The sequence below is a fragment of the Meleagris gallopavo genome, chromosome 6 (genome assembly GCF_905368555.1).
Source record: "Meleagris gallopavo chromosome 6, MGAL_WU_HG_1.1, whole genome shotgun sequence".
In the NCBI taxonomy this organism is placed as follows: domain Eukaryota; kingdom Metazoa; phylum Chordata; class Aves; order Galliformes; family Phasianidae; genus Meleagris; species Meleagris gallopavo.
The window spans coordinates 48,328,182-48,350,482 of record NC_139409.1 but is presented as its reverse complement, the minus strand read 5'-3'; the positions used below and the strand labels follow the sequence as shown (position 1 = coordinate 48,350,482).

Below are 22,301 nucleotides of genomic sequence, written 5' to 3'. Positions count from 1 at the left end.
CAGGCACCACGACAGGAATGCTGCTGCTGCTGCTGCCACTCCTGGCCCTGGCTGAAGCCTGGTTGCATCCATTCCCCTCCCCGTGGAGGCTCCACTTGCAGCAGCAGCAGGAGGCTGTCCTGCCTACACCTGCGGGCAGCAGGCTGGCAGTGCTTGCTGCCTTTTCTCTCCTTCTGATCCATGGACATGCACAAGTGCTGCTGCAACAGAGTCCACCATCTGTTACCAAAACGAGATACAAAAGTGTGAATATTGACTGCAAAGCCGAGGGCATAGATAACTTTCAGGATGCCTACATCCACTGGTACCGACAACTGCCTGACAAAGCTCCTGAACGGCTTCTCTATGTGACAGCAAAATCACAAGTTTCCTATGATTCCGAAGCCTATAGGAACAAATATTCGTCTTATAAAAGAGAGAATAACATCTGCACTCTCTCAGTTAACAGCATACAGGATGGAGATGCAGGTACCTACTACTGTGCCTACTGGGAGTCTCACAGCGGGAGCAGCCTGCAGGCAGCCCTTACAGAAAGCTGGCTGCAACCTGAGCGGCACACTTTCATACAAGTGCCGAGAAACACAGCTGCCTTCCTGCCCCCATCTCTCAGCCTTCAAGACACCCCCACAAGCTCAAGCAGAGGAAGGAATTCCAAGACGAAAGCCGAGACACTGATGTGGCAATCATGTTCAGAGCTCACTGTCTGTGCCACTATTCTGTGCAGCCTGAGTCCATCGTTTCCTCTCCCTCCAGCAGCCGTCCTGCCTCTAAGGTTCACTTTTTTGCCGCTGGAATGGCAGCACTAAAGGACCTGATGCAAAACGATGGATCTATCACAAGGAAACTGGCAGCAGGACTTTACAGAACATGTCCTGACAGGAGGTCTGCAGTGCATGCTGCAGTCGACAGAGACCTGGAGAGGATCCAGAGCAGATTCACTCTTTGTCAGAGAAGGGGAAACATAACTCTGCAAAGGACATGCGGTGGTAGGGGTGCTGTTTGTGGAGACAAACAACATCCAGGGTTGGTGCAGATGGCTGAGGAGGCCCATGGAGTTGTCCCTAGCATGAAGAAGTCAGCAATTCACCATGAACTAGGCAAAATTACTGATGGGGTTTCATTTGCCAGTGAATTTCCTGCACACAAATACGCACTCCCTGGCAATGAGCTGAAGACCTTCCATTGGATGAGCCATGGGTCATTTCCTCCTCCCAGCTGCTGATGCTTTCTCCACCTGGATGCCTTTATAACACTTCACTACGTCAGCTCTACATTTCACTCCTGCAGACAGCATGCTGTTGCTTCCCTTACTCGTTGTGACTTCATTTTGGTCCCGTAAGTGCTGTTTCCTTTCTCCTCTCCATCCCGTGCATGGAGAACACAGTCCCTGCTCCAGGCTTGCTGGTTCCTGGCCTACATGCAGTTTCTCCCTGTTCCCTTGCAGGTGGAGATGCACAGGCTGCACCGGTGCAAAGCCCAGCAGAGCGCAGGCTGTTGGAGGGCAGCTCAGTCACCATGACATGCCAGCTGAGTAGTGAAAACACTGTGCACTGGTACAGGCAGCTTCCCGGGGAGCCACCCAAGAGGATACTGTACATGTCTGGATCCTCACCTACCTTCGATGACAACAACGATAGATTGAAATTTCAAGTGCAGAAATATCCTTCCAGCAATGTTCTGACAATAAAGAAAGCAACCCAGAGGGACACTGGTACTTATCACTGTGCATATTGGTATTGGTATTATGAAGGCTTCACAGCATGAGATGGGCAAAGGTAAGCCGTACAAGAAGGCATCTGGCACTGTGAACCTCAAGCTCTCCACTCCTGCCGGATGCAGATACTTCTTTATGCCACCTTTCTCTGGTGATTTTCAGCGGCAAGAGAGCAAAAGTGGATTTTTGCAGAGAGCAAAAGCAAAAGATTAACATGGCAGATGCTAAATGAATTATCTTAACTAATTCTCAGAATATTTTCTCCGTGCTTACACATACCTGTAACATGCAGAAACTGAACAGTCTTAGTCACTTAAGGATAAAAAGAGGTGACTTTGCACTTATGGCAAAGAACTGACTGGACTCAGAGCGCTCACCTGACAGTGAGCACAGATTGTCCGTGCCTGGGAACGAGCAGTTGTCAATTTTCCTTCTTCATTAAAAGCTGTACAGCAAGCAGAGAAACATACCTCTATCTCCTGGAGGCTCTCATTTGGAAGGAGGCACACAAGTGAAGCAACGAGAGAAAACCACCTGATCTTCTAGATCCTCCTTCATTCTTTTTCTGCTGTCATTTCAGTTACTACCAACTCCTTCTGCAGCCCCGAAAGCCCAATTTCACTGTCTCCATTTCTCATCTGATGCATCCAGACAGAACGTCACTCTTCTCCCGTGGGCCTGGTCTCCAATGAGCCCTTTGAGCAAAGAGCAGTGAGTTCTAAGAATTAGAGACTGTGGTCAAAGCCTCTTTTCACCGTGCAGAGGAAAGCTGGCATTTGTCTGTCAGTGAGCTCCACAACTGAGTAGTGAATTTGATTAGAACTCACGCACAACATCCTGTGAGGTACTGCACTCGAGAGACCGGACCTTCAGCCACACACACACACACTGCCACAGGGGTGGTTTTGCAAGGCTCTGAACACTGCTCCTGCTCAATGTGCCATCGTGCCTTTGAGTCCTTGCATGGAGCAACGGTTCTTTGCTTTTCTCTGAAAAGCAGACAGGACCACCATCTTCTGAACAACCTCAGCATTCTCTGCTCTTACTCCTTTCCCGCGTTGCTGTAGCTTCTTGACAAGCACAGCCCCATGTTGTTATGCACAGAAAAAACAGCGCTGGAGACTTCTCCTCCCACTCAGTGTGTCCCCATCTGGGCCCCACTCACACATCCCTGAGTCTCAACAGCAGCTGAGCAGGAGCAGCAATCATGCTGCTGCTGGCAGCTCTGATGGTTGCAACTGCATGGTCTTGTAAGTGCTTTAGCTTATTTTTGCTCACAGGCAACCAAGCGTTGTGCCCTAACAGAAGTCTTCGCTAGAAGATTGCTGCCAATGAATAAAAATTCTCCTCTTTTTGTCTTGTCTCTCCCGTCTTTCTCTCTCTTTTTTTTTTTTTTTTTTTTTTTTTTTGTAATTCCAGATGGATTTGCACAGGAGATTCCCATACAGATCCCTGTATCCATCACCAAGTCACAAGGAAATACAGATCTGAAGTGTCATTTTAAGGACTTCTCTGGAAATTTTGATAACACCGTCATACACTGGTATCAACAGAAGGAGAATAAAGCTCCAGTCAGGATGATCCACTACACATCAGGAAGAGCAGTAGTAGATGAGGGCTTTCAAAGGCAGAGATATAGGATTCAAACTATTTCTGGGCAGAAACTTTGCACTCTTACCATAAGAAATGTAATTCCGGATGATGCTGCTACTTACTACTGTGCCTACTGGGACCCTCACTGTGCCAGGTGCCAAACAATCACCTCAACAAATACTTCCTGTGCAGCTCAACCACAAATCATTTGGAATAGCCAGGTGCCAAGCAGATTTCTGCTCTGTGGGCAGAAGAATAGCAATGGACCGATATGCATTTCATCTGTCCTGGTAGATTTTGGCCACAGGGTTCTAGTCTCCTGTACTCTCCGTACATCCCTAACACAAATGTGATTGTAAGTGACTGAGGTTGCCCACACAGCAGATTGCCCTGGGGTGCCGCTGCCAGGAGTGACTGTGCGCATGCATCTCCCTCCCTTCTCCTTCAGGTCTGTTCCATCCTTCTCTCCTCCTTGCTCATGCACTGAAGCCACCTACCTGCCTGTCCTGACATAAAACGAAACGGCTTTTGCCGTTGGTATTCACTAGAAAGAGGCAGTTGTCCAATCCTCTTAGCAATATGAGCATAACACCACAGAGCCACGTGTCTTTCTGCTCTTGTTTTCCAGTCTTTCTTTCCAAGAAGTGTTTGCATTTCTTCTGAGGCTCAAAACTGAAATCCTGTGGCTGTGCACTTCCTCCCACACTCCAGATCAAAGGCAGGGCACACGCTCACGGTGCTGCTGCCCGTTGCTGAAAGCTGATACCTCTTCAGCCGAGGGCAGCACGGGCAGAGAGCATTTTGTCGTGCTGGAGATGGGTGAGCATGCTGGGGCAGTTGAAGGGGGTCCCACATGGAAAAGGACATCCACTCTGAGTGACGGCACACATTCTGTGCCCACTAGGGTGTCCTCTCAGCTGGCAGCCTTGCACCTGATGCCCAGCTGCTCTTGCTCTCAATCTTTTCTCAGTAATCTTATGCAAAATTCAAGTCATTGGATTGAGCAATAATTCATGCATTTCTCTGAAAAGGAGATGGGATGATAAACTTCTAACCAACCTGAAGGAACATTTGCAGGCCGTACTCCAATACCAGGCTGTTGTGTTATTTCAGCCCCATGTTGTTATGCATAGAAAAAACATCAATGGAGATTTCTCCTCCCACTCAGTGCAGCCTCCGTCCAAGGCTCCTTTCATTCTCCTCCGAGTCTCAACAGCAGCTGAGTAGGAGCACCAAACATGCTGACGCTGGCAGCACTTATGGCCACAACTGTGTGGTTTTGTAAGTCCTTTTTCTTTTGTTTTCCTCATACGGTGCCCTTTGCTGCACTAACTACTTTCCTAATCCCTGATTTTCAGCTAATAACATCAGTTACCATTTTATCTCTTGCAGATGGATTTGCGCAGGAAATTCCTATACAGAGTCCTATATCCATCACCAGGTTCCAGAAAAGTGCACGTATGTTCTGTGAAATGAAGAAATTACCAGGACGTTTTGATAATACCGTCATACACTGGTATCAACTGAAAGAGAATAAACCTCCAGAGAGGCTACTCTTCTTTGCAGGAGGGAAAACTACAGTTGAAAGTGGTTTTCAAGGGAACAAGTACATGGTTGATAAAGTTTCTAGTCGGAATCTGTGTATTCTTACAATAAACAATGTAAGTCCAGATGATGCTGCTACATACTACTGTGCCTATTGGGACCCTCACCTTGATAGATGCTCAGAGACCATCAAGCCACAAAACTCCTTCAACCACTCAACTTCTACTTCAGTCTGAACCACAGGATTGTTACTGCCTCATTCCCCCAGCCTTCTCACTCCATCTGCTATCAGCTGCTACCCAGAGCAAATACTGCACAGGTGCAGAGAATCCCAAACAATAAAGGGCTGGAAGGGACCTCTGGAGATCATCCACTCCATCCTCCCTGCTGAAGCAGACTCCCTAGAGCAGGTTACAAGGGAAAGAGTTCAAGAAGTTCTTGAATGTCTCCAGAGGATGTCTTGATGTCTTCCGGATGATGCTGCTACCTACTATTGTGCCTACTGGGATGCTCACAGTGGCAGCCCAACAATCACCTCAACCAAAACTCCTCCAGCAGCTCAACCACAAACCATTTGAAAGATCCCTACTCACTTCCCCAGCATGGAGGAGTCTCCTGAACACGTGGGGGGGATTTCCTCATTACTGACCAGCTCCTTGCAGATGTCAGCTCCCAGAACATAGGGATTTCAAGCAAGCCAACGGTGCCAAGGCTGAAGCAAACAGTGGACGTCTAAAACATAACCCAACCTCAGCACTTCAGGTGCTCTTCCTTTTTCCTCAGGCATAGCCACAAACTGTTTGTAGTGGTTCAGCTTGGATAGTAGGAAAAATTTCTTCTCAGAAAGAGTGGTGATGATATGTTGGAACAGGCTGCTCAGGGGAGTGGTGGAGTCCCCATCCCTGGAAGCTTTCAAGAAAAGGGTAGATGTGGCACTTAGGGACGTGGTTTGTCAACATGGATGACAGTTGGACTAGATGATCATAGCAGTCTTTTCCAACCTTCATGATTCTATGATTTCTTCAGTAGAAAGCAGCTCTTTTCCATGCTAGTGACACAATTTCATGTATGTATTAGATGTCCAAATGTGCTATTGTTGAATTTTGTCCTACTAATGCTTGCAAGCCAAAAACACTCTGCAGAACTGGACAACCTTTCTGCAGCACAAAGTGCTTTGTTTTCTGTGTTTCTTCCAACGAGACCTGCCATCTACACACTGTTCCAGTCCCTGCAAGAACAGCCAAGGTGACAGTGGCATCCTTCACAGCGTGACTCAGGACACAGCTGGGGAAGAACTGCTCTTTCTCTGCCTATGTTGTTTCTGGTATTGCATCACATTTTTCATAAAAATAATAGAATTGCTTAAGTTGGAAAAGCCCCATAAGATCATCAAGTCCACCCATCCATGTAGCACTACTAAGTCCAGCTCCATTTTGTGTCCCTAAGCACTACATCCACATGGCTTTTAAATACCTCCAGAGATGGGGACTCCACCGTTTATTTCACTTGGCAGCCTGTTCAACAGTTCTGCCCAGAAGAATTTAGAGTAGACGACTGTTTCGCTTACATCTGCTTAAACTGAACGTTGGCCTAAACTGCCTAAACCATCCACAGTCTGGTTCCTCTCTGTAGCCACAAACTGTACTTTCTTGACATTGGTTTGTAGTCATTAGGGCACACAAGGTCCCAGAAGTATTCAGACTTTTTCTTTGAAATGTCAAGCTAAGCATGCAGGCTGGTTGCCAGTAGCAGGGTTTTCTCAGATGTTATCTTGGGCTGCCCTGAAGGAAACAAGCATGCAAAGGAAAAGCCTTCATCATCCTTCTGCTGATACAGGAAAAGATGTCTGTGAGTGGCTATTTCAGGGTCAGGATCGAGTTCAGGAGGCAGACAGGTAACAGACGTGCTGGGACAGAAAATGCCAGATGCAGCACATGGACACCTTCACAATGGACCCAGAGTGGCTCCCAGTGCTGGATTGTGTCCTAGTACTAGTTGATGGTACTTAATTCTGGATGAGAGGTGGAGTATGCCTTTGAGGATGTGCAGTATGATCACCCCAGTGTATGTGGCTCCTTAAGATGTATAATCCTATGGGCTGACTTGTGTGTGTAAAATTGAAGAGGATATCTTCACTTAATTATTAGGCACTAAATGGATGGGTTATCTGACCAATTTAGAATCTTTTTAGACAAAGATTTAATCTAAAGAGAATTATATATGTGCTGAACACTAAGTGCAAATTTGAAATTCCTGACATCCTCCAACAAGCCAATGCCAGCCCATCCCTCAAGGAGTCTCCCAGGGCTTGAATAGTGAAAAAGGGCTTTTTGTTTTCAGTGACTGCACATTATGAGAGCACTCCAGATTTTTGCAAAGCTAAAACACAGTGTGTAATGTGTGGATCAAATACTTCGGCACAGGAACTAAGCTGATTGTCTCAAGTAAGTACCATTGATATCAATCTGATTTTTACATCGTTACTTGTGTTGTTAGATTGTAATTACTAATGTAAGTGTTTAGAAAAAATAATTTCTGCCTGATAGGTCATATTTTGTCTTTAATCTGTGAATGTGGTTGCAGTTGTGTGTTGATGGGCATGAATACCAACCTAGTGGATAGGGAGATCACAGGAAAGACTACTGAATATTTGTTGAGATGGGGGGTGGGAAAACGAGGAGAGGTAAAATTTTAAATGTTGTGGTGGATACCTTCCTTGTGCTGTTCCAGGAAAGAATAATGAATTGTGAGAAAATTGTAGAACAGCTCTCAGTTCAACTAGTCAGAAATGCCAAAATTTGCTTGTTTATAGATGTGATTCAGCCTAAATTAATTGGGAAGAAAAATTGCCAGGAATTGAATAAATGTTGTGGTCCTGGCTGTACCTAAAGTAACCGGCTTCCCTTTGCATTCAGTAATCCCTCAAAAACGGTGCAGTCTATAGTATGAATGCTATTGTCAGTATAAACCATACAGCAGTGCCTACAGTGTCTTGCTCAGAAAATACATGAGGTTACCAAGGTGAGTATAAACAAATCAAACTGCAAAAAGCAGAAGAAAGTTGCAGTTTTCTGCAGTTTGCTGTTAGATTTTGTCTGTATATAGGCAGGTATTTTTGCCAAAGAGAGAATAGTGTAGTTACTCAGAACAGCCACAAACTTAGTTACACATACTAGGTGTCTGTTTAGTTTAGAATATGGTGTTTGCATGTAAAATATTGGCTTTGAAGTAAGAGTATGATGAAACTTAATCTAAGCTTCAATATTCAATAAGCAGCAATATTGTGCAAGGTACCTTATCTAAATCCACAAATATCTAGTAATTAATTTTATTTTCCTTTGGGAATGATACTGAAACCACATTTTTTCTTAAAATAACACATAAAAGTTACCTTAGAGAAAATGCAGTAGACTAGAAGCAGCAGATCTTTGTTACAAAAATCGCAGCACTAAAAGGGCTAAAGCATAGTAAGTAAGCATGACACAACTTTCTTTTCAGAAAATGTTGCATTTAAAAATTGGGACATTTTAGTCTCCAAGAAAAAAAAAAAAAATCATAGTATTTCTACATATTGCAGTCCAGTCCATACTAAAAATTCAGTTATTACGCTGGCCAAATTATCACCAGCTTCTAAATCAAAGAGATCATTTCTGTGACTTGTGAAAGAAAAATGAAATGCAGAAGATATTGCTAAGCATTATCACACTGTGCTATGGTGATGAGAAAATATTTGGAAGTGGAACTAAACTTATTGTTTCAGGTGAGTGTGAAATAAAACTTACTGCATCTGAAATGCATTTCAATACTGTTAGATATTGACTACGTGATGTGCTCTGGTTCTTTATCTTCCACTAGTTTTAATACTACAGAATGCTTTGCAGGATTTTACCTGAAAACAGTATTTTCTGATGCAGAACACAGCATCATTGTTTTGTATTTATATATGAAATTGGAAAAATGAGGCAATTATTCCGGTGGAGAATATAATTAACCCCTTTTTTTCTTCTTAAAGCTGAATTTAAATGCAGTGAAGATAATGTTCAGAAAAACAAATTTATTTTTTTTTTAAATTTTTAATGGTGCATATTCCACTTTTGTGACATGTCTAATTCATTCTGAAAGACTATGTCAATTTTGAGTTACTCAAAATCTTGGAAGAGCAAAGAAGAGCAAGACGTTTGTTTTTGTCTGAGTCTGACCATGCCAAATAATGGGAGAATGCCCAGAACTGTCTTAAGACCTGCATAGCTGAAAGGCTACTCTCTCTCCCTCTCTCTCTTATTATCATTTATTACATATTATCAGTTGTTATTATTAAGAGTGCTGAACTGTAGAGACACTAATTTTCCTCCCCCAAAGTACTGACATACTTTATCAAAATTTTATTGCTTCAAGTAAACTTCGGATGTTTTATGCTTGCCTGTGGTTTGGCTTGACTAAGTACCTGGGATGGAAACTGTCTAATTTTGCTCATTTGAAAATGGGTTTTTTTGGTAATGGGAGTTTTGATGTTTATTTGAGGTTTTGCTTCATGTTCTGATAACAAAAATTCTGATCAGGGGTTTTGTGCTGCTCAGCTCTCACGATGATGTTCACTAATTCTAGGGCTGATTTTATGGTGCTTTAAGGGAGCGTTTAAGGCCAGGTTGGATGGGGCCCTGGGCAGCCTGGTCTAGTATTAAATGTGGAGGTTGGTGGCTCTGCCTGTAGCAGGGGCGTTGGAGCTTGATGATCCTTGAGGTCCCTTCCAACCCTGAGCCATTCTAGGATTCTATGATTCTGCTGTTGTTGCTTTCTCCAAGTAGCAGATAAGGAGCGAAATTACTTAGTCTGTTACATCCATCTAAAGTTTTGAAAGGCTAAAATTAGTTGAGATGAACCTTGCCCGTTTAACAATGTACGTTTCCTCAAAATCTTCACACCATATATTTAGTTAGTTAGTTACTTTATCTTACTGCTTATTTTTGCTGTTATAGGATCTAAAAATTGATTAAATAAAATCTGTTTATCTTTATAAAATAATATTTACTCATAAATTTAATGTGCCCTTGCCACAAAGAAGGCTGACAGTATCTTGGGCTGCGTTAGGTGTAGCATTGCCATCAGGTCAAGGGAAGGGATCCTGCCTCTCTGCTCAGCACTGAGGAGACCACTTGTGAATTTTGTCCAGTTCTGAGCTCCGCAGTACAAGAGGGACATTGGTATATTTGGGAGAGTCCAATACAGAGCCATGAAGATGATCAAGGAATTGGAGGAGAGGCTCTGAGAGTTGGGTCTGTACAGTCTGGTGAAGAGGAGGTTCAGGGTCATCTCAACAATATCTATAAATTCCTGAAGGGAGGGTGTGAAAAAGATGAAGTCAGGCTTTTTTTCCAGTGGCATTCAGTTCAGGACAAGAGTCCATGGGCAAAACTGGAACACAGTAGGTTCCCTCTGAACACCAAGCAGCACTTCTGTGCTGTGCGGGTGGCAGAGCCCTGGCACAGGCTGCCCAGAGGCTGTGGGATCTCCTCCTTGGAGATCTCCAGAAGCCACCTGGACATGGGCCTGGGCACCCTGCTATTGGTGAGGTTTGTAGCAGGGGATCTTCAGAGGGTCCTGCCAACGTTACCCATTCTGAGGTTCTGTGATATAAAGATAACAGATCTGATATTGTAAAGACTTTATCCATCGTGTTCAGATATTACTACAAAGTTTTCGGCACTGGTACGAAGCTCACTGTAGCAGGTAAGTTACTTTCCTTACCATAAGATATAGGAGTTTTTTGTGTTCATACAGACTGATTATTATGGTGTCCTGGAGGACATTCAGCTTGCTTAGAGCTTTGGTCAGCACTATCCCTGCATGGGTTTCCCTCATTTGTCATTCTGTCAGTCTTGTTGATTTGTAACGCAGTGGTTTAGGATCGCAAATATATCCAGGAGCTATTTTTTTATCACTTATGAGCATACTCCTCCTTGGAAATATTGTGAAAAATGATCGGGAGTAGTTTCCAGAGCCCTCATGCTTTCTTCCAGTTACCGAAGCATTAACAACAGAATCAAGCAGTTGTGAATTAAACACTAAAAAAAGGAAATCCTCTTCTCAGTACAGATTCAAATAACAATTTGCAATGGCTATTGCTGAAGTCCTTTTTCAGTTAGACTAGTAAAAGTGAAAGAATTTGTGCTTAATTATTTTTGTTATCTACACAGCACTTTGGTAAAATAAACCTCCAAATTCTCCTCTTCTTGCTTATTAACATATGCTTGAAGAAGTCACCTTTATCTTGCCATTCCTGCAGAAATATTTACTTGAATGGTACATTGAGGACAAAATCCTCTTTTTTCCCCATTAACTGGTGATCTAAACACTGTAATCCTAGGGTAGACTATTATAGAAACACAAGGGTGAGGAACAATTGCTTCCGAATATTTTAAGCCTGATTAAATGCATTCCTTTATCCTTAACAATTCCTTTATGAAAGACTAGCAAAATCATAACTATAATTCAGTAGAAATATCTATGTTGGGACAGTTGTGTTAGGTGAAATTAAGTGAATTAAGTGAAAGCTCTTACTTGGTGATCAGGTAGTCACCATTTAATTAGTATTTACAGTTTAAAATAAATGATTTTCAAGCGTCTACCAAAACTTGCAGGATTCTGTTTCCTTTGCAAGGGCCAAGGTTCTTGACTAATTAAGAAAATAAAAAGCCTATATTTACCTCATGCTTATGATCTGACACCTCACAAGTACAGTGCTAGCTTATTAGGAAGTAATAAGACAAATAATCTATTTATATTTCTAGTAAATAAACTCACAGCAGAAATTGCAGCAGCAATATTTGATTTCTTTAGATGCCAGCCCCTAAGTATTACCAAGGAATCTACCATGATTTCATCAAATGCATTGAAGTTCAGTAGTCAAATAGCTACAATTATTTTTTGCAATTTTGTAGACTAAAATACATGTTGCTTATTTATAGTTTATGCTTACATTTCCTTACACATCATCTAAAATTGAATTAAATTGATATTCTGCCCTTTTAAATCAAAATGCATTCATTAGTATTTTTCTGTGTTTGCTTTTTGTTTGTGTTTATGGGGAAGAACATGAAGTTCTGAATCAAAACACATTAGACTGAAAGTCCAGACCAGTGTTATGGAGAAAGGATTGTGCATGAAACAAATAAGGGAAAATGTGGCCAATCTAAAGAAAACTGCAGAGCTAATCCTCATTAATAATATTAGTAGGTACATCTGCTAATGACTTTAGCAAAAATAACAAGGATGTCACAGGCCTGAAGATGAATTGAGTACTTCTTTCTTTTAAGGCAATCTAGAGGAGAAAGAATTTGGTATGTTATTCTAAAAAGGTAATATAGGTGACAGAAAAGTGATGTGGAATTTGCAGTAGCAAAATTCATCTCAAATTCACCGAAACGCTTGTGTGATGCTGCCATTTTGGTATTGACACCCTACAGTAACATCAGTACTCTGTATGCAAGTAGGGTAGGAGCAGGAGGTAAATAGTCCTGACCCCACACCCATTTAAGCATATTGCAATGGACCTCAGCATGCAGAGTTAGATCCAAAATGAGCATGGGCTCCTACAACAAGCCTACAGCTGAGAGGAGCTGTGGCTGTTCAGCACTGTCCAGCCCAGATTTCATGCAGTGCTTTTCGTTAATTCGGTTAAACAGTAACCCAAGCTGTTTCTTTATGTGCCCCATCTTTGGCGTAAGAATCATTTTCCCCTCTAAATTTTTTAATAAAAAAACACAATCATTTTTAGTTACACCATGATACAAAGGAACTACCTAAATGGTTATCTAAATGGTTTATTTAAATAAAGGTTATTTAAATAATATTTACACTTCCAGTTGCCTTCCAATACAGTATTTCCTCCTTATAGATGTTAACCCAAAACAATCTGTATTTCACAGAAATTGGAAATGGATTGCTGAGTAATACTGTGTGATGAGTTTCAGCTTTTGTGCATTAATAGACCCAGCTAGAGAAACAGCCTACGCATACTGATATCACCAAAACAGACTGGATTTGCCCAAAGATGATGAAAATGTGCTTGAAAATCCCCTGCTCCCATGGATCTTTAGAAATCTTTATTTTAGTGTATAGAGAAATAGACATAAAATTTGTTACAAAACGAGAACTTTGGAGGATTTGAAAGAGATAAGAAAAAGGATTCAAAATGAGTAGTTAAGACCTTGCATTCAGTTTCATATCATATAATCAAATAAAATCAATGCTTTTAAAATCATGTGCTCAAAAGCACTCAGCAGCCCTAAAAAAGAATTAATTTTTCTGGGAAAAAAAAAAAAAAAAAGAAGATGTATGGTAGCTCAATCAATGCCTCAGTTTTGGTTTATTCTAATATCTTTTAAAAAGTAATAGCAAAGATGAGTTTGAAATGGAATTTTATGTGCGTTTCACTGAAGACTCTTCGGGAATAGAAATGAAAACTGAAATTGAACTCAAAGTTTACACATAATTTTTAGTTGAATAACTAGACTCTCTTTATTCATAAAATGGTATACTTCTCTGGCCAAAATGTCATGAACATTTTCTGTAAGGAAATATAGCAATGTGGGTTATACCAGATACTTGGCACTGGCACAAATCTCATAAGCTCATTTCCATCAAGTCCTCTAAAGTTGTTTTTTTGTTTGTTTCGTTTTGGGTTGGCGTTTTTTGTTGTTGTTGTTGTTGTTGATCTTTTTACATTTTGTAATGGCAAAGGTGTGGAGTGAAGGTTGATTGGAGGCTCCTTCCTTAAGTTTCCTGGGGAGGCTCAGCATAGGCAATGTTATCACCAACACTTCAGAACCAAGATGCTGTCTATAAGCTGAGCGCTCTCACCTCATTTTGTGGGGCCATCCAAAAAAGGATAATTAAAATTTCAACCCAAGTCTCCCTGCTTTATTACAAGAAAAGCCATACACTAGCTTAACAATTGTCCGCAGGTTACATCTACATGGTTATATATTATTTTAAAAAGACATGGCTGCCTCTTCAAACCTGTCTAAAAGAACTGTTCAACAAAATAAGCAGCACATAGTTTTGAGAGTGTAACTGAAGAAAAAAGGCAGCAGAGCGTAGAGTGGACATTTACTACTTCAAAATCCTTCAGAAAGTATTGGATCTTGTGCACAGATAAGTCAATGTAAATCATTGTTGACTTAACTTTACAGATAAGCCTGAAAATACGTCAAAATCTACTGACAGGTTTTTAACTTTTTTTTCTGCTAAACATAATTGCAGCTTATATATATATTCACACACAATCACACGTGTTTTCATGCATACTGGAAAAACTTCCTGATCCCAAATAAATAAATGAACACAGCTCTTTCTAGAACTATTACTTATTATTTAAGAATTGTCTATGACCTATGCAGACTCTGTTTGACAGCAGTTCTACTGGGAAGGCCGTGGGATATAGGCTGTCCCATAGCCCCCTAATATCTTCTGAGTCAGCTTCAAGGGAGAGTGGCTTTGAATATATTCAACAGTATTTCAGCTTCTTAACATGTTTCTAAAAAAAAAAACAAACAAAAAAACAAAAATAACCTCCAAAAATTTTTGAGCACATATCTAAGGTTTCGACTAGCCAGACAAAATCTAATTTAATAAAGCACTCAAGAAATCTTTTGAGAGATCATTTTTAATGTACACTGAGAAAAACTTCTTTCTCTATCAGATGTGCTGCTTGAGGAGAAGCATGAGCAAAGCTATCTAGATGCTAGCATTCACTGAACAACTTGGAGCTTAAATGATGTTTCGCCATGCACGTGGCAGAGCATGAAAGCTTCTATCAAACATTCTCTGGACTTGGAAGAGTCTATATGTTGTATAAACAACATTGAGTTTAGACTGTTTTAAGTGAATCTTCTAATTTTGCAATTGATTTGCTGTTAGTTCTCTATGAAATAGCATATTTAAAATAAGATTGAAAGTCCTGTTTTCTATTCCCAGTTATTCAAAAGAGTCTTGTAACTGTTTTTGACTGGAACCCAAGTGGTAGATTACGATTTAATAATTTAAATTCATTTAATGTAAACTGTGTCTAAATGTCAAGTTCAGCCAGCTCAAATGAAAGCTTATTTTTACATGAAGGACAGCAAGGGTTGTAATCCATCCATCCGCTTATCTAAAATGTATTTTGTACATGAGCCATTGCTATTCCCATCCTAAGTATTTCATAATAAACTCGAGAGCTAGAGTATTTGTTGAGAAGAAATAGTTTGTCTCTGAATACCTGTAATTTATTGCTGTACACTACCAAGATTATAACTCTTCATTTTGTTATTTTTTTTCCTCTCCAAAAATAAATCCAGAACAAGGAAATTCTGGACCAGAGAGCTCTGAAATCCTGCGGAAAGAACATGAAAACCAACTTGTGTATGTTTGCCTTTTTGAGAAATTCTACCCAGAAGTTGTTCGGGTGAAATGGACTGACGAAGCAAAAAAGGAGATAACACAGAACGTAGTAAAAGGAGATGTCTGGAAGCTTCCAGATGAGAATAAGTACTCAGTCAGCTCCTGGTTATCTGTACCACTGGAGGACAAAAACAAGAAATATTTTTGCCAATTTGAGCATGAAAGTGGAGACCGTTTACTTCACACACATGGTAAGTACTGCATTTTAATTTTTTTATTCTACCTACTATGTCTTTATTTCCTTTTTTTTTTTCTAATTAATTTTTATTTTTCAGTAAAATTCCAGAAATAATGTTGTACTCCTGCAACTCCTGCAAGCTTCTGTATTCCTAGGCACAATAACTAACGTTCTTATCAGTAGAAACAATCAAAGCTATTCCAGGAGAAAAATCAATCTGTGCTGGGTTTGCCAAATGAAGGTCCCTTTGTAGTTCTTCAGAGTTACCAGGTCTAAAGTAGAGTTGCACCAAAAGGTCTGCACTGACTTACCTGGCAGTATGCAGAATTTCTTCAAAACAGTGTTACAGCTGTAAATGTCAGAGGCATCAATCCCTCTGATATCAGTCATGGCTATAATAAATGAAGGATGTAAAAATAAGGCTGATGGGTGTGTAGAGCAATGTTTAAATATGTTACTTATTCATGGTCTGGTGACAGTGAGGTAATAACCACGTTAAAAAGAAGGAAATAATTTAATTGCTGGAAAACTGATTACGTGAAGAAAAATCTGAAAGCCAATACAGTTTCAGAGGGAAAAAAAAAAAAGCAATCTATAATAACTGGTCTAAACTTACAGACCGGCTGAATCACGGTAACATCACTGAGAAAACTGCTTATTCTGGATAGGTGAATCTTTTCTGAGCTCACCTTGCTATGAATGAGTACAGCTCCACTCCATGAAAATACAGCCATACATAACTATTACTTTCAAAATATATTCTGACAAAAACATGTTTCAAGTCTACTTTGATAGGGGTATGTATTTAAGCCCCTGTCTCAGTGAATTCAAATACCATAACCAAGAACAAACCCCAAAAAGAAAAAAGCTCAAGAAAGGGAGGTCGTTTTAGAGACACCAATCTACCACTGTAATAGCAAATTCACAAGAGGGAACACGAGTGACAACTGGGTGCTCAGATTGACTTCAGTTTGGAGATAAAAGAGCTGCTGCCAAAAATCTGCCTAACAGAGGGCAAAAGGGCAAAAGCAAAGCCCCTGGTTAAGGCAACAAACAGTCATTCACTTCTGTATCAACATTTGTCCCCCTCAGTTCCCCCCGTGATGGAATCCTTCTGGTGGACAACTGATCTACAGACATGTCTTGAACATCCTACTTTTCTTAATACTAACTTCCACTCCACTGTTGCTCTTCTTTTTAGCCCTATGTTAATCCTTGTTAAAATTAAAGTCCAATTTTGTCATTTAAAACTCTCTTTCCATTTGTTTCTTCAGAGAGCTCTTCTCAGGAGCAGGACTGCAGCACTGAATCTAGAAACAGCACAGTTTTTAACAAAGGTAATGCCAATGAATTAAAATAGGGGAAAGTAGTGTGAAAATTAGATATCACTTAATATGAACAACGTGAACATTTTAAATAGCTTGCAGGAAATCTGTTAAATTCTGGGCTCTGCAACTTAGAAAGGCTTCCACGCTACTCTGAATCACTGTGTTGTGGAGTATAAAAAGCAGCCCTCATTTGCTGGGCTTTGTTAGCTGGTTGCAGATGTTGCTTGGGCTGCTGCTTTAGGTTATTAGCCTGCATTAAACGTCACTGCTTTAAATACTCAGCACAGTTAAATGCACAGCGCTTGAGCTGATGCTCCTTCAGACTAGCAACTGGCAAAGAAGTTTTCCTTTAGATTGAATGAGGATTTAGGAAATACTTTGGGCACTTGTGTCAAGAAACTGATGCAAAATGATGCCAGGAAACACGGTGTTATTGATGGTGGAAGAGCCAAAAGCTCTTGCATTGCAGAGAATGATAACCTGGCAGCCAGTCTAGCACTAAGAAATCTGCCCCATCTGCAGCCTGCTCAGGGGACAGTCAGACACTCCATTATATATTTCCATACAAATGTAGCACGCAGACCTGGCTCTACCTGTTTCTTTTTGGAGGTCGTACAATACTGATGTTGTAAGGAATTTTCTGCCTCACATCTGTTACAGATCACTTGACGCACAAGGCAGCGCAATTGGTGTACGTTGTTCTGCTTCTGAAAAGCTCCATGTACTATGTCATCGTGCTCTTCTTCTTCTTCAAGTACAGAACAAGGAACGCAGCTAAGCCCTCGGGAAAGAGAACATAAATACTGGGTTTGGAAAGGTTTATAAGATTGTCTTCAATTTGCTTTGCTGTATAATTATCCACATAGGCTCTGCTGTTCTCCATGCTAGATACAACAACAAAAAACAATTCTAAGAGAACAGGCATATAGGGTTTGCTGTGCTTTACTGCTAGTGTTTTCCTAATTTTTTCTGAGTATTGAACTGAGATGGAAGTGAGCAAAAAAAAATAAGCGTACATAGGGTTTTAGTAGGAACGCTGTAATGCAAGGTGAGGAACCTCCTCCCGCTTAAAGTATTTTTGCATGCATAAGAGTAGAGGTATATTGGAACTTTCAAAACATAAAACATTGATGCATTTTATCATTGCATTTAAGGTTAGTTAGGAGCATTCCACTGCTGAAAACGCATCAATACTACTTTTTATTTTTTTTTTTAAACTTTCAATGATTTATAGCAACTCCACCAAATCAGGGCTTGAATATTCTGAAGTGATAAGTGCTTTAAAAGATTCCACTAAGCTTGATTTTTAAAAGCAAAGATATTATCTTTTAGCAAGTTGATAAACATAAGAGCAATTCTAACGTGCATATCTATAGAAATTTAAGAAATTCACCAGGCCACAGGCTAGCACTGCTGCACAAACTGAAAACTTGCATATCGTGTCTTTAAAGGTAGAAAATGATTGCAATTATCACCTTGTTTAGAGAAATCATTTCAAACTCAGCAAAACCTTAAATCTGGTGCTTCAATAGAGAAAGTGTTCTCACATTACAGGAACAACTCTCAGATGCTGTACTTTGAACTCCTCATCTCCAAGTTTTGCTAATTTAGGGCTTGTACCACAAGTTTGGAGATGAATGCCTGCACCAAACCTGTAATGATGTAGAGCAATAAAAGCTTTCCTTGAGAGGCATTTGTGAGACCTCTATTTGTTCTACAGGCTGTACCTGTCTTGAAAACTTGGTTATTTTCCATGTTCATTGAGTTCCTTGGAGAATGAAAGATCCTTAAAACCATCCTTTTTTCTTTTTTTTTTTTTTTCTTCCTATTTTTAAATGGGGACAGAGTTCTACGTAGAAAAATGAAAGTTAACCCATTAGATCTTATCTATTGAACAGTGAAGCTGGGGAGAAACAACACATTGTTTGCAACAGGCCTGTCTTCCATCCCTGCTCAAGAAGGGCTGCCTAGAGGGGTTGCTCAGGACTGTGGCCAGATGCCTTTTGAGCATTTCCACAGCAACCAGTAGCAAATCTCTCAGTCTCTCCTCATTTGAGAGATACTCTAGTCTCTTGATTATCTCTCCTGGCTCTTTTCTGGACTTTCTCCACAGCCTTCATGCCATGTCTGTCCTATACCGATGAGCCCAGAATTGGAACCCTCAAAAGTAATGGAAAACCACTGCTGATGTTGAAGACTCAACCAGAGACCTTTAGATCTTCAGTCTAACACTCTCCTAGCTGAGCTATTTCAGCACTCACTAGCTTCGATACTCACAAAAATTGATGGAATGTAATTATCTTTCAGCTGTATTCGGTCAAGCTTTGCAGACATCAGCTTGAGAGTCAAAGTGATTTCAGGGAACAAAATGGAGACAGGCTGAGCTCAAAAGAAATGGTCCAACCAGCTGTATCAACACAGGATCCCTGCCATGGTACCTTACCTCTGTTTACAGAGTCTGTGTCTGAGCCTTAAGAATAGGGTGATGGGTGATGTCTAGAAGAGAAGCAGGGAAACAAAACTTCTGTTCTTGAAGGAAAAGTACATCTACCTTTAGAACAGAGAAGGTATCTGTCACAAGCAAAAGGGAAATAAAGATATAGAGCTAGGTCTCTGTAATACGACCTACAGGTTTGTTAAAAAGAGTATGGCCAGCAGGCCAAGAGAGGTTCTCCTCCTCCTCCTCTACTCCATTCTGGTGAGTCCACATCTGGGGTACTGTGTCCAGTTCTGTGTCCCCAGTTCAAGACAGACAGGGCATTTCTAGAGAGAGTTCAGAGGGAGACTACGAAGATTATGAGGATCCTGGAACATCTCCCTTATGAGAAAAAGCTGAGAAACCTGGGACTGTTCAGCCTGGAGAAGAGAACGCTCAAGGGTAAAATCTCATCGATGCTTATAAATATCTAAAGGGCAGGAGCCAAGTGCATGCAAGTGCATGGGGCCAGGTTCTCTTTGGTGACACCCAGTAATAGGACAAGGGACAAAAGGTACAAACTGGAACACATTTCTCATTTTCCATCTGAACATGAGAAATGACTTCTTTACTTAGAGGATGAGAGGTTGCCCAGAGATGTTGTGGAGTCTCCTCTGGATATTCAAGGCCTTGGATACTTTCCTGTGTAACCTGCTTCAGGGAATCTGCAGGGGGTTGGAATAGATGATCTCCAGAGATCCCTTCCAATCTTTAAGATTCTGAGATTCTATAATCTTCAGTCAAACTCTCTTTGAAAACAGGCTGATATCCTGTGTTATTATTTGCTTGATTCCAATGCAAGTGAAATAAAACAGCAAGAAAAGTATTTGGGAAATGCACCTATTGTAGGATTGAGTAGCAGAATTAATACCACTGTCCAGGCCTCCCTTACCATTACCCCTGCTAGTCCATCAGGCTGGAAAAACATTTGATTGCTTCAATGAATCAAGTCTGCTTTTACTAAAATCATCCTCAAATCCACTTGTGCTGCCTCATGTACAAAATCAGATGTCCGTGTTGCACAATAAAAAAGAGAGAAAGCATGGCCTTTTAAGCTTTTTGAACAAACAACCCTGCCCATAAACAGTGCTGAACAACGTTCAGAATAGCCCTCACCTCACAGTTTATGGGGTTTCTCAAGTACATAGCTGCAAGTCTTACATTTGCAACAGATCACATGCCCCTGTAGTGTATTTATACAGGCATATGCTGCTTATAGCATGTTTCTATTCTTATTTATTTGGCCCAAATAGGAGGACAAGTGGATGTTTTTAGGCGTGGGGTGTGTGTGTGGGGGGGCTAATGGCAGGAAGCTTAGGTTGTTTAGTGGAAAAAACCTGTAAACTGAACCAGTCACAACCAGCTCAGAGGAGGTGGGCTGCGATGGAAATGGGCGATAAGCTGAGGACAGTTAGACCACAGCCGTCCTGTCTTTTACCACAGTATATTTCTAAACCGCAGTGATGGAAATACAGAGTGATAAAACCACGTGCCTACGTTACATGTGAAAAAATAGTACACTTATCGTTCACTACACGTTGCTCTGACTGTGTGCTTGTGATAGCCACATGTAAGGGCTACTGCTGCTGCAAAAACACGGGTGCTGCAGGACTTCCATTCTTGTTTATCATGTATGCATGCCAGAGTTAGAAGCTATGTAAGTGTAAGCTTCTGCAGCCAGGACTTTCTTAATACTTGAAAGGCACATCTTCTCAAATGAATGCCTTATTGCAGCAGATTTTCAGTGCTTTCGAGCTTCTACAAGTATGAGCATTACAGCTGCTGTGCTCCTGTCGTGGTTGCAAAAATAATGAAAGTATTGAGAAAATGATTGCAGTCAATCTGGTGCTTATAACAAAAAGAAGACAGAGTGGAACACGCATGTCTGAAACACGAAGGACTAATGTGCGGATGAATTTTTTTTGTGGGAAGGGATTTCCACTGTTTTCTTTGTCTTGCTAGAAGCACTTTGCATCCTATATTGAACAAGAACTTGCATGGTTGAGAATTTTGATTTCTCATCTACTAAAATGCCCTAGAACAGGTGATAAGGAAAGGAAAGAAACCCGTGGATTCCTCTCACATATAGTTGCAAAGAGGAAAGATCTGCGTAAGGATTACAGCAGCCTGCCAACAGCTGACTTCTGTTGATACCAGTTACCAAAACAAATTTTAAAGGAGATCCCAAGAGCAGACTAATCATTTTGAGATTTTGAAACATTTGGGACACCAGCACACACTCACAAGTGCCGAGAAGATCAAAAACCTCAGAAGAACGGTTCAAGAGTTTGTTCCTCTGCACCTAAAGGGAAATAGATCAAGTGACAACAACGATCAAGTGACAAGTTTTAGCTACTGAGTCTCAACTATCACTAAATATACTTCCACCATACAGAAGTTTCATTCCATTCTTTTACCAATCTCTTGGCTAGGTGCACAAGACATCACTTTCAGTAATTACTTAGTGATTTGGAAGATCACTTCAGGTCTGCTTCACAGACAAATATTTTCATACTGCTTGCAAGCAATCTAATATACATATGTCAACAAAGTACCTTTGGTGGTGTGCAGCACACAGGGGAACCATTCCCTTTAGTTTCTAATGAGTAATTCATTCTACATCCATCATTCTTAAAGAGGATCAAAAGATCTCAGATCAGAAGCTTCAGCTTCTTGAGGTTTAATTCCTCCTTTAGCTGGAGCTTTGCCATTTGTGGTAAAGTGAATGCAAGATAATCCTGAAAATAAATTAAGTCATTTCAAAAATGAGAAAATCAACTCTCATATTTAACTGAAGCACGCCACAAACATCTTAAGACACTGGTGGTAGAGGGTAACACCCTCTGGTATTAAACAGAGGGAAGAGGGTAAAGACTCAAGCAGTTTTGTCCGGAAGATCTTCAAGATGAGTACATTTGTCCTACAACTGAAGTAAAAATAAATCTTTTCCTAGAACTTCCTCTCTCCAGAGAAATTTTTTCCATCCCTTCCCCTTCTGGTCCATCATTGTCTTTTCAAGATAGCTGG

The 22,301-nt window shown here is 40.8% G+C and overlaps 2 protein-coding genes across 4 annotated transcripts in view; one reads left to right on the top strand and one right to left on the bottom strand.

Moving 5' to 3' along the window:
• LOC146544172 (uncharacterized) overlaps positions 1–3,286 on the bottom strand; it is a 40,442-nt gene extending 37,156 nt beyond the window's left edge. For all 3 annotated transcript variants that reach the window (XR_014884018.1, XR_014884019.1, XR_014884020.1), the window contains exon 1: positions 2,185–3,286. The gene's annotated coding sequence lies outside the window, so the exon portion shown is untranslated. The remainder of the gene's footprint in view (positions 1–2,184) is intronic.
• LOC104911585 (immunoglobulin lambda-1 light chain) lies at positions 5–18,491 on the top strand. Its single transcript, XM_085226658.1, has 5 exons — positions 5–493; positions 10,533–10,579; positions 15,190–15,483; positions 16,745–16,807; positions 17,459–18,491. The coding sequence occupies exons 1-5, from the start codon at positions 18–20 to the stop codon at positions 17,596–17,598; spliced, it is 1,020 nt and encodes a 339-aa protein (XP_085082784.1). The 5' UTR covers positions 5–17; the 3' UTR covers positions 17,599–18,491.
• The last annotated feature ends 3,810 nt before the right edge of the window (positions 18,492–22,301 follow it).